We start from the raw sequence: 17,554 nt of genomic DNA, 5'->3' as shown, positions 1-17,554 counted from the left end.
CCTGAGAGTGAAGGCTGTGCTTCTAGGCAAAAGCAGCCCCTCCCTCTTCCAACCAGATGGCCGCCCCTCGGCGCCCCCTGTGGAGAAATTCAGGAAGCACTACTCTTTGTGTAATACCTATACCTCTCTTGTTAAGCTCATTACCCCAAACTGTTAATTACTATTTACAAAAAATATATTATCTACTAGAATATGAACCCTGTCCCCACACCTAGGGTGGTGTGTGTATGTGTGTGAGTGTGTCTGTGTGCCTTTGCATGCATGTGCCATAAGAGCTCGATAAATATTTGAGTAACTGAGTGAATGAATGGGTATTTAGAAGCCCATTAAACTCAGACTAAGATGCAATTTGATCTTAACCCTGCAGGTACTAGGACAGCTGAGAAGGGAAGTAGCATGCATAAGGGTTGGAAGAGGAAGCTGAGGTGTGTGTAGGAGGTGGTGTGTCACACTGTTCTGGGGGGAAGAATAGGCCTCAGATGATGGTTAAACCCCAGCTCCACAGAGTGATCTGGGCAGGTTACCTAACATCTTGTTTCCTTAGGGGGTTGCTGGGAGATTAAATGAGAAACATGCGAAACACTCAGAGACTGCACTCCCATGCGCACAGAGAGTCAGTGGCAACTCTTATTATTACTCAACCTTTCTGAGCCTTGATTTCCTACTCTGTAGTACCATGTCGTTGTCTGATGCTAAATGGAAGTGAAGTAAAATTTGTAAAAAGAAGCTTCACTAAATAATACTCCGTGTGATGTATTCTAATATATTCTGTTTTATGCTAACTCATTAAAGAAAAAAGAATACTGTCAGTGACCCAGTAAATTGATTTCATAATCCATTAACGGACATGTCCTTAAGTTTTAAAAGACCCAGCCTACAGAATATATTTTTAAATAGACTATATTTTAGAGCAAAATTCAACAGGAAAGTACAGAGAATCCCCACACATCCCGTGTCTCCACAGCTCTCCCCTGCCCATCAACATCTCACACGGGGTGGGACACTTGTCACGGTGGACCACCCTACATGGACATGTCATCATCGCCTAGCACCGAGTTTGCATGAGCATTCGCTTTTGGTGGTGATCATTCTATGGATTTTGACCATTGTATGACAACACATACCCGCCATTATGGTACGTTTCACTGCCCTAAAAATCCTCCGCTCTGCTTATTCATCCTTCCCTCCAGAATATTTTTAACACAATCTCGAGGCCATAGATGATGCTCAGTAATTTGCAATAGTGATGATGGTGGTGAACCAGAGGAGAGAGACACTGTTAGGAAGCTGCTGTAGTGGTTCAGGTGAGTGAGGTCAGAAGGGCAGCTGTGGCTGCAAAGGCTGGAAGAGAGGAGGGTGTGGGACTCTGTGCAGTGAGAAGAGACAGGCCTTGGTCAAGGAGTGAGGAACGGGCAAGCAGGAGTCACTGGACCCGAGGGCTCTGGAAGCTAGTGGCCTTGGTGTGCGACTGCAGAGGGATAGGAGGTGCCAGACAGCAGGGACTTCAAGGCAGAATTGAAATCTGCTGAACAGCAGGCGTCAGTCAGCTGGGACAGCCAGAAAGCTCAGGAGGCCGTCAAGCTGAGCTCTGCTCCCATTCCACCGCGTGACCTTGGGCAAGTCCCTTCCCTTCTACAGGAGGCCAGACTAGATGTCCTCCTTGCACAGCGTTGCGGGAAAGGTGAGACAGTGCCACCAACACAGCAGGGCATTGTTGGGGGATGACAGGAAACGCTTCAAGGATCAGGCAGGATTTTCCTCCCACCAGAAAAAACCAGTGCGGGCCTAAGGCCGGAGGAGGGACCCGGACATCGGAGTCGCCTTCTAAGGGGCTTCCTGGAGCACATTTTCCTGCCCAGCAACAGGCGGCAGCATTCTCTCCCCACCCATCCTCTGCGAACAGCAGTGAGACAGAACGCCTGCCGCTTCAAGCCAGGTCGCAGCCCCTGGGTGACCCGCTGCGCCCGGGGAGGGGCGGGCGGTGCGCGGTGGCGACGGCGGGGGCGGCAGCTGTGCCCGTCTGCCCAAGGGTTAATCCGTCCCCTGCAGCTGCCGCGCGTGCCTTGCAGAATTTCACCAGAAGAGGGTACAGTTTGAAAAGCTCCTGACGTCAGGCTGGAATTCCTATTGTGTTTAGAAACGGCTCGGGCAAAGCCAGCCCAAGTTCGCTCTCTGCACACCTCGAGCACCTCGCGGACGGCGTGAGTCCGTCAGCTCTGGGACCTGCGGCCACTACCTGCGCGCCCCGGGGCGTAGGACGGTGCCAGCCGCCCACGAGGAGACCCCATTCCTGCAGGAGGCCGAGCTGAAGAGGCGGAGAGCGCCGCCCGCCAGCCGGGGTGAGTGCCCCGGGCAAGGCCGGCGGCCGCCAAAGCCCCCGCGGGCGCGCCCCGGCGCCCGGATGCCAGCCCCGAGCCCCGCCGCCGGGTGCATGCCTCCCCCGCGGCGCGCCCCCGCCGGCTGCTGCCCGCTGTGACCGCCCTTCCCCGCAGGCGGGCGCCGGCCGGGCTCTCCCCGAGATCAGCGCACGGGTGGCACCCGCCGGACCCCCAGCGGCAGCGGCGGCGGCGGCTGCAGGGGGCGCGGGGCCGAGGCTGCGAGGGGGCGCGCGGGTAGGATGGACGGGTCCGGGGAGCGCAGCCTCCCGGAGCCCGGCAGCCAGAGCTCCGCGGCCAGCGACGACATCGAGATAGTCGTCAACGTGGGGGGCGTGCGGCAGGTACTGTACGGGGACCTCCTCAGCCAGTACCCGGAGACCAGGCTGGCGGAGCTCATCAACTGCTTGGCGGGGGGCTACGACACCATCTTCTCTCTGTGCGACGACTACGACCCCGGCAAGCGCGAGTTCTACTTTGACAGGGACCCGGACGCCTTCAAGTGTGTCATCGAGGTGTACTATTTCGGGGAGGTCCACATGAAGAAGGGCATCTGCCCCATCTGCTTCAAGAACGAGATGGACTTCTGGAAGGTGGATCTCAAGTTCCTGGACGACTGTTGCAAGAGCCACCTGAGCGAGAAGCGCGAGGAACTGGAGGAGATCGCGCGCCGCGTGCAGCTCATCTTGGACGACCTGGGCGTGGACGCGGCCGAGGGCCGCTGGCGCCGCTGCCAGAAGTGCGTCTGGAAGTTCCTGGAGAAGCCTGAGTCGTCGTGCCCGGCGAGAGTGGTGGCCGTGCTCTCCTTCCTGCTCATCCTCGTCTCGTCTGTGGTCATGTGTATGGGCACCATCCCCGAGCTGCAGGTGCTGGACGCCGAGGGCAACCGCGTGGAGCACCCAACGCTGGAGAACGTGGAGACGGCATGCATCGGCTGGTTCACCCTGGAGTACCTGCTGCGCCTCTTCTCGTCGCCCAATAAGCTGCACTTCGCGCTGTCCTTCATGAATATCGTGGACGTGCTGGCCATCCTCCCCTTCTATGTGAGCCTCACGCTCACGCACCTGGGTGCCCGCATGATGGAACTGACCAACGTGCAGCAGGCCGTGCAGGCGCTGCGGATCATGCGCATCGCGCGCATCTTCAAGCTGGCCCGCCACTCCTCGGGCCTGCAGACCCTCACCTATGCCCTCAAGCGCAGCTTCAAGGAACTGGGGCTGCTGCTCATGTACCTGGCAGTGGGCATCTTCGTCTTCTCTGCCCTGGGCTACACCATGGAGCAGAGCCACCCAGAGACCCTGTTTAAGAGCATCCCCCAGTCCTTCTGGTGGGCCATCATCACCATGACCACCGTCGGCTACGGCGACATCTACCCCAAGACCACGCTGGGCAAGCTCAACGCAGCCATCAGCTTCTTGTGTGGCGTCATCGCCATCGCCCTGCCCATCCACCCCATCATCAACAACTTCGTCAGGTACTACAACAAGCAGCGCGTCCTGGAGACGGCGGCCAAGCACGAGCTGGAGCTGATGGAACTCAACTCCAGCAGCGGGGGCGAGGGCAAGACCGGGGGCTCCCGCAGTGACCTGGACAACCTCCCTCCGGAGCCTGCAGGGAAGGAGGCGCCGAGCTGCAGCAGCCGGCTGAAGCTCTCCCACAGCGACACCTTCATCCCCCTCCTGACCGAGGAGAAGCACCACAGGACCCGGCTCCAGAGTTGCAAGTGACAGGAGGGCCCCCCAGGCAGAGATGGACCAGGCGGTGGACAGACCGATAGGTGTGGCAGGCATGTCATCGATAGCACAGAAGGGCTGTCCTGTGTCCCCCCAACCCTCCCCTGGACAGACTCTGAAGGCCCTCCCGGCACCTCTGCCAAGGCTGGGTAAGACTCCTCTTGTGTTGCCTGATGTCCAGGAGCGGGGGAGGGAGGGGTGTGCAGGAGCCCAGGGCCGTGTGGGGCGAGTGGAGGCCGCGGCCTGGTTGGTGCGGGAGCCCACGCCCGCTTCTGTATCTCCCTCAATAAAGCCTCCTGCTCTGTGCACCCTCCGTGTTGTAGGTTCTGTCACAGGCTGGCTGTCACCCCCAAGAGTAGCTCAGGCACACCCCAGTGCCAGGCCAGGAGGTAGGTGTGCGGCCCGGGTGGTGGGGGAGCTATTTTTAGTTGAGAACTAATTAAAGAAGGGCTCACAGTCAGGTTGGGTGCCAAGGAGACTTGCCACATTCCAGGAGGCTCTGTGCAGGCCGCGCTTCCCTGCTGCTTCCTTCTGCGGTAAAACTTGCTCCCCGTGCGGGCCCAGGATGGGGGAGAGCTCACAGTGCAAGCCCAGCAGCCTGCGGCATCTAGTTATCACTGGCACGGGGCCCTTTTCACAACCTCTGTCTATTCCTTCCATTGACCCTACGAGCTAGGTATCTCCATTTTACAGATGAGGAAACTGAGGCCCCAGGTCACACAGAGAAGGGAAGTCCCAGGTCTGATGATCCCAAGCCCACGTGTCCTCTCTGACACCAGGTGGTCGTGGGACAGAGGCATCTGCTGGGCTCATGATGAGAGGTTCTTTGGGCCAGGAGAGGAGCTGCTCTTCCTTGGTGTGGGGTGCCTGTCCTCCAGCCCATCTCTCTAGCCCTGATACCTTTGAGATAGCTGCTGGGTGGATAAGCGTGAGTGTGGACCCCCTGACCCGTGTCCTGGTGTCTCACTACATCTCGTCTGAGAGCCCCGAGGGAACAGAGACAGATCTGGGTTTGAAGCCCAGGCAGTGAGGAGGAACTCTGAGATGCCTTTGAACTTAAACATTTTTCTCTAAGGCTTCTCCTCCTCCACTCTCTTACCAGTTTTGCGATGTGACTGTAGGCCTGCTGATTCACCTCTCTGACCCTCTTTCTGATCATCTGCTAGATGGGGATGTAATATTCAATAAGTACTGCAGAGAATCGTGGCTTTTAGCATGGCACCTGGCACTTAGTAAGTGCTCAATAAATAGTAGCTCTGTTACTCTGTGCTGGGAGACAGGTGGGTTACACAGTTGCCCACTCTGACCTCCACTGATCTGGGCTGGGCTTGTAGGTCCGGGGAGGTTGGGGGCAGGGCATTGTCACACTGTCCTTAGTCAAACGCTAAGAGTTGGCCCCAGCAGGCCCCTTCCTCTGGGTTTCCATCTTCCCTGAACCCCAGAGCTCTGTCCTTCCTTCTCCTGCTAAGGCAGCTGGTACAGTGGGAGGAGCCCTGCAGTGGGGGAAGCGGGTGGGACTACATGGGGGAGAGGGAGGTGGTGGTCCCCAGTCTGCCACCATCTCGGGTCCATCTTTCCCCTCCTCTAGGCGTAGGTTTCCCTGTATGTATAATAAGACTTCTTGAGGCCCTGTCTAGATCCGACCTTCCAGGATTCGGAAGCCTTAGGCTGTGGATGCTCTGTGGTGTGGACTCTAGAGGATGGGAGGCTGCCATGTTGTAGGGGGCTTGGAGTGGGAGGTCTTGGGAGAGAGAGAGGGTCTGTGGAGTGCAGGGCTCAGCTGCAGAGCTGTGGGCGATGGGAGTGCCCCAGGTAGAGAGGGGCCTGGCCAGGGGGTGCATGGCTAGGTGGGGGCAGGAGTGTCAGCCCCAGCCTGAAAGGGGCTGTCCTGTGTCCCCCAGTCCTCTCCCAAACAGAAGCTCTCCCAGGCAAGACTCTTGTGTGGCTTTGAGTCAGTGCTGTGCACCCCTCCCTCACAGGTTTCTCCAGGAAAATGCTGGGTCAGGGCCAAAAGGCAGAGGAGTCAGGAGGCAGGGGCTGGGGCAGCGGGGACCCAGTGCAGGGAGGAGAGGGGCTGCACGCCCTCCAGCTGGGAAAGAGGGGAGGAGGGTTGTGGAGGGTGTAGTCTGTGCACCCCGGGGCTCAGTGGGTTTGCTGGATGTGTGGGTTGCCTCTTTTTGACCCCTTTTCCCCAGAGCCTGTGCTGACCCGAGGGCTTCACTGAAGCAGGGAAAGCTGAGGGAGGGCGGGAGAGGCCAGGGTGACCCTGGCTCCGGAGGCCACCTTCTTTGCACTCACCTGGGGCACCAGGGGAGGGAGGCGCTCAGTGAAGAGCAGATTTACGGCTACAAAGCCATGCATTGGAAGAGGAGGAGATCCAGTCCCAGAGGCGGTAGGTGTTTTGTCTGAGGCCTTCATAAATTAGGATTAGACAGGATCCTGATCTCAGAGGAGCTCAGAGTGTGACAAATAATTTCTCTACAGTGACATGCTGTGTCACGCAGGAGTGACCTGGGGACTTTAGGATCTAGGAGCAGGAGCAGTCCTCTTTCCCTGGGGCATCTCTCTGGGGCATGGGTTCTGGAACTCTGCTGTGCATTAGAACCACCTGGGGAGCTTGAAAAAGCTCTGTTTAGCTGTTTAGGCTGCATCCCATACCTATTAAATTAGAATCTCTGGGGGTGACACCCAGGCAGGATTTTTTTCTCTTTTGTTTTGAGACAGGGTCTCACTCTGTCACCCAGGCTAGAGTGCAGTGGCGTGATCATAGTTTTTAAAGTTTAACGTGCACCTGAGCCATCCAGAGACCTTGTTAAAATGTAGTCTTTGAATCTGTAGCTCTGGGTGGGTCCCTGGAATCTGCATTTCCAACAAGCTCTCAGATGAGGCTGAGGCTACTGGGCATGGACCCCACTTTGAACAGCAAGAGGGCAGCGGGGGTGTTGGCAAACTCTGGCTGTGGGCCAATCTGATCTGCTACCTGTTTTGCTACAGCCCATGAACTAAGAATGGTTTCTATGTATTTACATGGCTGAAAAAAATTGAAGGAAGAATAACATTTTGTGACACGTGAAAAGTACATAAAATTGAAATTTTGGTGTCCACAAAGAAAGTGTGGACTATTTATTTTCCGTCCCCTGTAGAAAATGACGTCTAAGTTAGGCCTTGAAGAATGAGTAGGAGCTCCCCCGGAAGAGGGAGTAGAAAGAATGTCCCACGTACCAGGAACAGCGTGGGTGCCAAGACACAGGAGTGTGGAACCCGCTTTAGAGGGAGTGAGGCCCGCTCTTAAACCACAGGGCAGGTGCAGGAATCGTAGTAAAAAGATCTTCCTTTCTCACTGCATCCCAGGGCTCACAGCTCCCTGCTTTGTTTCCCATGGAGACCCCCGATTTCAGGTTCCCTGCAGCCAGCTCTCTGCAGTCCTGGCTTGTGCTTAGAGGCTGCTGGCTTCTCTTCCTCCTTTCTTGACCTCCCAGCCACAGTCTTGTAAAATCTCTCTGTCCTGGGGCAGTTGCCTCACATGCTCTTCCCCGGTTTGGGTGAATCTCACAAGCTTCTTGTAACCTGCTAATAATGACTATCAAGTGAGAGGCAGATGTGTTTCTTGGAGTTGCAGAATGAGCAAGTTAAGAGAAAAGCAGGGCATCATCGGGTGCAAGCCCTTGCTGGACAGACGGGGACATCGTGGCTCTGAGTGTGTACGGCTGAGTGAGGCCTGCGTGCCACAGCCTTTTGAGGGGCCCACCCCATTCTGATTCTCATAAAATTGGGAGCACTCCGTGCACGCCATTTCAAAAATAGAGAAGTGTGAGTGCAAGACTGTGTGTGTGTGTGTGTGTGTGTGTATGTAAAAACAAATAAATTCCTGACTTTTAAAGAAAGGGCATGTGGTAGACCCTTTCACAAACAATCTCATTTTAGCCTCAAAATAATTCCATGCAGTGAGCTAGTAACCTGCAGTTTTACAGATGGGGAGACTGAGGCCCAGAGGGCAGAAGCAAAAGGCTGATGGCCTTGCTGCTTATTAATGGCAGAGCTGGTAGCTGAGCCCAGAGCCTCCAGCTGACATTTATCTGGAGGCGGATCGTGTCCCTCTCCCTGCTGCCATCAGAACTCAGCGCCCGACAGGCCCCGCTTAAGGTCTGACCTGAGCTTCCGAATAAGGCGAAGGATGCCATCATCTGATCTCTTTGGAAGGCTTCACTCCATCAACTATGCTTTGGTTTCGGTTGCGGTATTTTTTTAAGGAAAGAAAAAGAAGGCAAACCCATTTCCTTGAGCCAGATGCTTGGGCCACATGGAATTCAGGATCCATCCTGGCAATCGTAGGAGGGTCTGGAGCCTAGAGCCCCCCCCACCTGGGGTCTGGAGGGACCCCATAAAACGAGGGAAACTGGAAAAAATATCTGTGAAAATGGCAAGACCTAGAACTACTTCTCACACATTCCCTGATGAAACCTGGTGGGCGGCAGGTAAGACACTAGCAATTGCCCCAGGGTTAGAGGAAGGGGGTTCATTGACCTAATGGGGAGATACCGGCAGGAGGATGGGTCAGTGTGGGGAACGCTTGAGAGGCAGCGGCCCCAGTCTCCCCTCGTCCTGTGAAGGGCTGCCTGTTCCTCCCACAGCCCCAGGCCCAGCCCTCTTTCCCCCAAGGGAGGATAATTGAATGTCTCCCAGCCTCCTGTCATCTCCCAGGAAGAAGAGGGCCAGGGCATTTCCAGGGGCCTCCCACCTGTCTGCCTGTGCGGAGACAGCTCTGTGCTCTTCCAGAGCGTATTCCCAGCTGACTTGAAAGGGGATTTCACCCATCCCTCAATCGGAGGTGGAAGTTCCCCCTAAATGCTTTCCTCACTTGGAGCAGCCCAAAATGTAGCTACAGAGAGGATGTCAGTTTCCAAAAGGAAAAAAACAAAACAAGGATTGGGAGGCTCTGTGCTTAGTCATTTTCGTTTTTGAGGCTATCGCTAACAGCCAGCCGGGCTCGGTGCCAGGGCCGCCGTAATCATGATTTTATTCCACACTCCCAACAACTGGCCAGAAACGTTGATTGCTCCGGCTTCAGGTGACACCTGTGAGGTCCTGTGAGTCTCGGGAAATTGCCTGCGGTCACACGGCTAAAGAGAGGTGGATGAAGGTCAGAGAGGGACTCCAGCTTGGGCCCAAGGGACTGCGCAGCCCGCCGCCTCCCTCTCCGCTTGCCAAGAGGGCCCAGTGCCTGTGGCCCTGCAGGCCAGTGTCCGTCCCCAAGGAGTGAGGATGGAGTCCAACACTGCCGACCCTTCACTCCAGCTTAGCCTCCAGGTCATTTCCCTGGCACAAAGCTAGATCGCAGGTGAAGGAAAGACCAGTCCTGCTGGTGTACCTGCTGGCAGCCACAAATCTCTCCAAATACAAAATATCATGCCTGCTGTCAAGGGCTGGGCTGGGAAGACGGGGCCTGTGCTTGCAATAGTAGCAGCCCAGACCTGGGAGAGGTGCAAATATTAACATATCCAGGCCGGGCTTCTGCTGGTGCGCCTGTTAATGAAGTTGTCACTAGAAGCCAGGGGCTTTGTTTGTTGTAGTCCCATTGCTGGATTCAGCAGAATGGGTCTGATCTGGCCTTGGAGCAGCAGGCCCAGGGGAGGCCCCGTGGAGACTCTTGGGCAGCCAGGTTCCAGGTAGACTGGAGCCGTAGGGAGCATCGGCAGCTTGCACCCACACCTTGCTCCTGAGTGGGTGGGAGGTGCAAGCCAGATTCCTCCCTCTCCTTCGCTTCAGTCTCTCTGGCCACACGGCTGGGCGCAGGCTGCTGAGCCTGCCGGAAAGGCCCTCCACAGCTCCAAAGACCTCTCCAGCGTCATCTCCCGTGCTGCCACCCTCAGCCCTCCCTCGCACGGAATGCTCCCTGCTGTGCACAGGTGTTTCCTGTTGTCCCTGTCGCCCTTCTCCCAGTCCCCCACCTGTCAGAACGCTGCCCCCGCACTCCCCTCCTCAGAGGTGACACTGTCCCCACACGGCCTAGGGAGGGGCCTTGCTTTGTGGTACAGGATCTGGGCTGTGGAGATCCTATGGCCAACCCACCTCACTCCACACAAGGAAAGCATCTCAGGAGGTTACGTGGCCATCGGGAGTCACATGCGGCAACCAGGCTACTGATCCTGTCTGTATACTCACTTTCCTGCTCTGTTCCTCCTCCATCAACCCCCACCCATGACTGCCCACACGTGTAGGCCCAACCAAGTCAGAGGTGAGGATTGAGGAATGAGACAAAAGACGGCCCCAGGAACAGCTTCCCGGCACCTGTGCGTGCTGTGGCAGGCATCAGAACAGAGCCGGGGTGTGCCAGCCCCAAGTGCTTTGCACATAGTCTCCTATTCATGTCAAACCTTTGTGGAAATGTCTTGGCCTTTTAAAGGCCTGAAGTTCACAGCCAGACTGAGGGATCCTCTGCTTTTCATGAAGCTGGGAGCACACCATACACGCGCAAGACCTTAGTGCACGTGTGTGTGTGTACATGTGCATGTGTGTGTGTGTGTGTGTGTGTGTGAACGGATTCTTTCTTGCCCTCTGAGTGAAAGGAGGAGAACTACTGCATGCCGCCTCCCTTTGTAGCTGATCACCTTCCCCAAAAACCTGCTTGACAGCCAGCAAGGCAGGGGCCATAGACCACTCCACTTCCCGTCCCTGGAAGCACCAGCCACATTCTGGTTCTGGGACCAGATGGGCATCGAACATGGGGGAGAGGAGGCCCCAGACATCCTCAAGAGCTGGCTGCTCAGAGCACAGGCAGAGGCGGCAGAGGGACGGGCTGAGAGCTGGCCTCTCTCAGTAACCGACTCTGTGTCCAGCTTGTGCACATTGCCCAGAAACCTGAGGCTTGAGCGCCTAAGTGGCTTGTCCAGGCTCTCCACGGACCCGCGGCACAGTGGCTGGGCCAGGCTCTCCACGGACCCGCGGCACAGTGGCTGGGCCAGGCTCTCCACGGACCCGCGGCACAGTGGCTGGGCCAGGGTGTGCACCCCAATGGGACATGTGCCTCCCTGTTGTGCCTCATGACACCTTGGGGCTGCCCCTTGTGGGACATTGACCCAAGCTGTGGTGTGAGTCCCAGGGTGACAGGTTTGTGTTTGGGTCACAGGTGTACCTTCTGGTAGCCGGAGCAGTGCCTGGCACATAGCTGGCACATAACAAACGCTGGTGGGATGGACCACTCTGCAGGGTGCTGTGCCCTGGGGTGGCCACGCCCAGAACTTCTCTTCCTCCAATTCTGCGTGTGGCTGTCTTGTCCGTTGATGATGGGGTCCGTGTCTCACCTCCATGCCCTGTGTCTAGCCCAGTGGCTGCCAGCACAGAGATGCGTCCTCTCTAAATGCTCACATTGAATAATGGAGCCCCTAATGGCATCCTTCGTGAGGAAGCTCAGACTCCTTGGTCAGAAAGCCCCGTCCAGCTGGGATGCACCTCCGCAGAGCTCTGCCCTTGATCGTGGGCCCCCGCCTGGCCCAGTAAGAGAAGACCCTCAGGCCAGCTGCAGACCTGGGGTTGTGTCTGTGGGCCTGTGTCCACGTAGCTACACCCATGTGGCTCACCCTCTCTGCCTTCCCTCCTGGGGCGGCCCCACGGTGGCCCGGAACCCGGAGCCCCGGGATCTAGCCTGCGATGCGTGCTCTTTGCAGGCTGCTCCTCTCGTCCTCTGGCCTGTTCGTCCCCCTAGAAAGGGAGAGGGGGCTCTTTCCTGTGGTCACAGAACGTCCCTCCACATCTCCCAGAACCAGTGTGTTGAAGGATACCCTTTGAGAACTGTTGGCCCTGGTATTTTCTTCTTTTTTAAAAAATATTCTTTTTAAAAGTGTCATTACTGTAATTTTTTTCTAACACACAGAAAAATAAAATGAATTCTATCATCAAAATAACCACTAGATACACGTTCTTAGTATTTCGCATTTTGTTAAACCTTTTAAACGTGTCAGACACGCAGACACGTTTCCCCTAAAGACTTCATCATGCGACTCCAAAAATAAAATAACCACAATGTGATTTCCACACCTGACAAAAACACCAAGCATTTTCTAAGCTCCCCGCTAAAGCTTTCCACCACCCCGTTGTGTGGAGGGAGGGAAGGCCTGGCCGGCTCCCAAATGCCTCAGGGCACCGGAGAGGAGCTGGAGCAGGTGTCCCTGCTGCCACCTTGACTGAGTCCCTCCCTGTTAGCCCCCAGCCTCTCCTCAGCATGGTGGATCACAAGGCTTTGCCTGCTCTCCGCCCTCCCAGTGCGGGCAGTAAGCACTGAGAGGTTTCCAGGGACGTTCCCTGAGCAGAGCCAGGGCAAGGCCGGCAGGTGAGGGCTCCACAGCCCAGCCACTGGCCGCACGGTGGGGGCTTAGTTCAGAGTGGGGGATGCACTCAGAGCGGGCAGCACGTGCTGTGCAATGGTGCTGGGAGATGTGGGGACGCTTCTGTTTCCTTTAACTTTCGCAGCCCCTTCTCTGTAGCCCCTCACCTGCTCTCTGCTTCCAGTGGGTCTTGAGCTGTGGGTCCTGGTCGTGCCCCTCCTTCCTCCTGGGGGATATTCTGAGGTGACACCAACCCTGGGATACACAATCCCCTCCCCTCCCACCCCGCTGCACTTTCTGAGGAAAGAGGGCACCTCAGAGGCCAAGAAGGCGCGAGCCCGGCCAGAGGGTCCCAGCCTCACCAGCTGTAGCCTTGTTTACCGCAAAAGCCCACTCACATATCGCTTGCCTCCAGTCTTGGCCATTTTCTACATAACAAAGGGATTTGTCAAAAGAACCCCCAGCTTGAGCAAGGCATCACCTTGCTTAAACCCCCAGCGCCCTCGGGGTGAGGCCCAAACTCCTTGGCATCCCTTGGAAACTTCTCTCCCTGTGCTCACAAGGGGTGCTTCAGTGGCAAGTCACCAGGAAATCTGAGCCACACTGACTTAAAGCTAAGAGAAGGTGGACTTCAGGCTTGGCTCCATCCAGGAGCTCAGCTCCCTTCCCTGCAGTTGTCCCAGCTCTGCCTCCTCCACACGTGGGCTGGTAGGAAGACAGCTGCGGCGGGCGTGTGCCTCACCCCTCCAGCAGCACCCAGGGCCAGGAGAGGCGCTGTCTCCTGCAGCCTGCTCCGGAGGGAAGGAAGCGTTCTCAGAAGTCCCCTGCAGATAGCCCTTACTTTTCATTGGCAGACATTGGATGATACGCCCATTTTTGAGTCCATTCTTATGGACTCAATGGGGTTGCCATTTGCGGAGGCCTGGGTTTCTGCAGTGCTCACACAGGGGCAAGACTACTGTGACCGGCTTGACTATTCAGATCCTGTGCCAGGTGTCCATCCCCAGACTGCATGGGGTGAGGGTGGGCTGAATGGTGGGATGGTGGGGAGACTCCACAGCCCACCCCTTTGTCCACCCAATACTCACACACACATGCAGTTCATTTTTATTAAGCATCTACTATCTGCTGGGTATCATTCCTGCCCCTGGGGGTAGCACAGTGACTGGCAAGGCACAAAGCCATGTCTGATGGAGAGTGTACATATGTAGTCTTCAATGTCCACATGGGCTGACGCACCTTTCATAGCTACACTGAAATTCAAATATCTTCTCCAAGGCAGGCACTCGGAGGCCCGGGCAGTCGTTGTCTCTAGGCAGCCCACCAGGCCTTTGCAAAATGTCTCTGTCCCTTCAGGTCTGGATGTTGAGCCTCAGGGTTTGACGATTTCTGGCCACAGAAAATCATCTCTACCCACACACTCGAAGTACTCAGTGTTGTAGAAAGGGCAGGAAAATTATGTTCAAAGTTAACATTTGGAAAACAGGCAGTGTAGCTGGCCCTGGCCCATAGCCCTTATCACACACTGGTGAAAAAACGCTGCTTAGAAAACAGCCGGGAGGTCTTTGCTTCTGCACTTTGGGAAAATATCCCTGGTCCAGTCTCCTCCCCTGTCCCTGGTCTGTCCCCTGGGAGACTTCCTTCATGACTGTCCTCCAACATGGCGACATGGGGTCTCTGCCAGGCTCGCATGGGTCTAGCAGCCAGGAGCAGGTCTGGGGCCCACTTCTGTGTTGGTTAGACCAGGCTTTGGTCAGCCGTGTTGAGGATTCTTTGACACCTCTCCCTTCAATGCTTAGTAGGCTTCCCGCCGATTCTGTGATTTCCAGGAAATACAAGATCTTGTCCAGCCTTTTTCCCATGGGAACACCTCTGTCCCAGCAGCAAGGCTCTGCCTCTGCCCGTCCCCGCTGGACCTCAGCTTAATGGTCTCTCCCTTCATCTTGTTAGGCTAGGAGTGCGCCCCCTTATCTCCCATTGGCAACTCTTGGCTCCCTTCTGCTAGCATGAATTTTTGTGTAGAACTTGTTCCTAGCAAACACCCCAGGCTGCTCAGTGGCCAGAACTGGGTCATTCCTGTGGGTGGGGCCAGCCACACCCTGACTGGAGTAGGGCTGGGTTCTGGTCGTGGGGTGGAAATTACCGCAAGGAGGAGAGGATGCTGAGGAGAGCTGGCTGTGGTGCTGCAGAAGACTGCCGGGCAGGCGGGAGCATCGCTGCACCCAGACTTTCCTCACACCTCTTGGTAATTACTGTGCTGCTCCTGCCAAGGAGGACAAGGCACAACAGCCCCATGGTTCACAGTTGTGCTTTAAGGCACATCTTCTTGGCCACCTCCTCCAGGAAGCCCTCTCTGACCACACAGTCTGGGCGTGCTATCCTTCTCTGAGTTCCCTGGCCTCTTTTGATCAGAGCACGTAGCTCCTTGTCTTGTCATTGCTGCCTGTCTTCCCTACCCCCACCCCCCTACCCATGTCAGCATCTCAGGCCAGGGGCTGTGTCAGGTCCCCCTGCCTCACAGAATTGACTAGAAGCGCACTGCACATTTCAGGGAGATGTGTTTCCAAAAAGCCCTAAGCCCAGCCTGGCCCAGGGCCTCAGTGTGTGTGCGGTGAGTGAAGAGGTTGGTAAGGGGCTGAGCAGGGCTTCACAGGAGGGCCTGGCTGCTATTGGAGGAGGGAGGGCCAGAAGCTCCTGTCCAGCAAGGAGGGGTCCCCTGAAGGCGCTCACCTGTGTGTCGGCACCTGCCAACATCTCTGAGGCAGAGGAGAGGGGACGTGGGTTTGGCAGTAGCTCCGTGTGTGCCCATGCACAGGGCTTCTCTCCATGCCCCACTGGGGTGAGTCCTGGGTGTGACCGGAGCCAGGGAGGGATTTGGGGAGCTCCCAGGGTGGGATTTGGGGAGCTCCCAGGGTGTGTCCCCAGCCCTGCCTCTGCCCCAGGAGCGTTCTGTCAGAGGGGATCCCACAGGTGGACAGCTTGATGGGAGTCCAGTAGTGAAGAACAAATACCCTTCTGGTTTGGAGATCTCCGGTATCCCAGGGCCTGGGGTCAACAAAGGAGATCCCATTTCTTGCTTGTTTGAAACCGTTAGAAGTCCTTCCAGACATTCTCCATTCAGAGGCCAAAAACATCCCTCTGAAACACACATCAGAGGGATCACCCCTCTGCCTAAAGCCTTCCATGGCTCCCCGTTACCCTGGGGGGAACATTTCGGCTGTTCAGAGTGTCTCCCAGACTTCACTGTCTGCACCACCCTCCTCTCCAGCACTCCACGTGATCACAACCACTTGAAGTTTGAAGTCAGGGTTTCTCAGACTCGGCACCATTGACACTTTGGATCTGATGGTTTTATGATTGGAGGCTGGGTGGGGGGCTGTGTTGTGAGTTGCAGAATGTTTAGCAGCACCCCTGGCCTCTACCCACTAGATGTCAATGGTATTCCCCCCACCGTCCTATGGCTACAACCAAAAAGTCTCCAGTCATTACGAATATCCCCCAGCGGCAAAATCACCCAAGCTGAGAACCACTTCTTTAAACGCTAGGGGGGCTCGCTGTCTTTTTTCTCAGCTCCAGGGGGCTCTGCCTGGAGCCCGTTGCTCTCCTTGCTCTCTGCCTCCTTAGAGCCTCCCTCAGGTTCGTCAGTGATCAGTTTCAGTGTCACCTTCCTTGGGATGCCTCTGGGCTGTCCCCTGCGCCCTGGCCGCCTGGATGGCTCTCCCAGGCTCCCTGGGTAGGGCTAGTCATCCCCTTCTAGAGATGGGGTCACTGAGACTTAAAGAGATGCGTGACTTGTCCCAGGCAATACAAGGAAGGCTGCCCTGGAGCCCGTGCTCAAACTCCCTTCAGCCACCCCTCCCAGGGCTGCTCCTTGCTTCTAACAACCCTGACTGGGCACACAAAATGTGGTCTAGACGTGGGACAGGACATTATCACGGGAAGGAATGCGGTGCTGACACACGTGATGAATGAAGCTTGGAAACATCATGCTGAATGAAAGAAGTCAGTCACCACCGTGATTCCATTTATATGAAATGTCCAGAAACAGCAAGTCTGTAGAGACAGAAAGTGGCTGAGAGGGGAAGAGAAGCAAAGGGAGAAAGGAGAGTTAGGGAAGTGATAGCTATGGGGTACAGGGTTTCTTCCTGGGGTGATGAAAATGTTCTAAAATTGACTGTGGTGATAGTAGCAAGTATCTGTGAATATACTATAAATATTTGTAAACTTTAAAGGGGTGAATTGTATAGTATGTAAATTATATCTCAAAGCCATTACAACACACACTCGCAGACACATACACACACACACACACAGACCTTGCCTAGAGATTGCAAATTTATCATGCTATCCATTTTATTGTAAAAAGAATATTTTTTTTCCAAAACACTTCCACCTATTTATTTGTATATGGTTTTGAAGTGAGATGATTACATTTCTGGTAGTCTAGTGCCTTGAAGTAATGGTTCCCCAACTTTCAGTGTGTGTTAGCATTGCACGAATGGCTTGATTTGCTGAAAGACACCAAGCTAAGCCTGTCCCAGGGCTTCTGATTCAGTGGGCCTGGGGTCAGCCTGAGGGTCTGCCCTTCTAACACACACAGGTAGGCTGATGCTGCTGGTCCCTGGGCAGCACTTTGAGAACCAGTGCAGTACTGAGCTCTCGCATTAGTTCTAATGACTGTTCAGCTGCTTTCCTTTGATTTATAGGTTTCAAAAATCACATTATTGTCAGGCACGGTGGCTCACATCTATCGTCCCAGTTTGGGAGGCTGAGGTGAAAGGCTTGCTTGAGCTCAGGAATTCGAGGCTGCAGTGAGCCATGATCATGCCACCGCACTCCAGACGGGGCCACAGAGCAAGACCTTATCTCAAAACAAACAAACAAACAAATCAGATTATCTGCAAAGGACAGTTTGGTTTCTTCACTCCTACAATGAAGTGCCATTGTGCCTTGCTTTTCTGCATGGGCTGGGGTCTCTGTAGCGTGTGGTTTTAAGCATCTTTTCTCTGGTGATGTCTGCTTCTGGTAGATCTCAAGAAAGCTTCATTCATTTCTAGGTTTCAAAAAGTTGTTTAAAATTCAGGTTTGAGCATTTACATCTTTTTAAGTGTTTCTTCATTCTCTC

The 17,554-nt window shown here is 55.4% G+C and overlaps 1 protein-coding gene across 1 annotated transcript; it reads left to right on the top strand.

Moving 5' to 3' along the window:
- The first annotated feature begins 2,124 nt into the window (after window positions 1-2,124).
- KCNF1 (potassium voltage-gated channel modifier subfamily F member 1) lies at window positions 2,125-4,416 on the top strand. Its single transcript, XM_045369789.2, has one exon. The coding sequence runs from the start codon at window positions 2,618-2,620 to the stop codon at window positions 4,100-4,102; it is 1,485 nt and encodes a 494-aa protein (XP_045225724.1). The 5' UTR covers window positions 2,125-2,617; the 3' UTR covers window positions 4,103-4,416.
- The last annotated feature ends 13,138 nt before the right edge of the window (window positions 4,417-17,554 follow it).

Source organism: Macaca fascicularis, chromosome 13 (genome assembly GCF_037993035.2).
Source record: "Macaca fascicularis isolate 582-1 chromosome 13, T2T-MFA8v1.1".
Taxonomy (NCBI): domain Eukaryota; kingdom Metazoa; phylum Chordata; class Mammalia; order Primates; family Cercopithecidae; genus Macaca; species Macaca fascicularis.
The sequence above is the reverse complement of the archived record's forward strand: the minus strand, read 5'-3'. Positions and strand labels throughout refer to the sequence as shown.

Bases quoted from the DNA above. Each gene is read 5' to 3' on its own strand.
- KCNF1 (XM_045369789.2), top strand. From the start codon at position 2,618: ATGGACGGGTCCGGGGAGCGCAGCCTCCCGGAGCCCGGCAGCCAGAGC.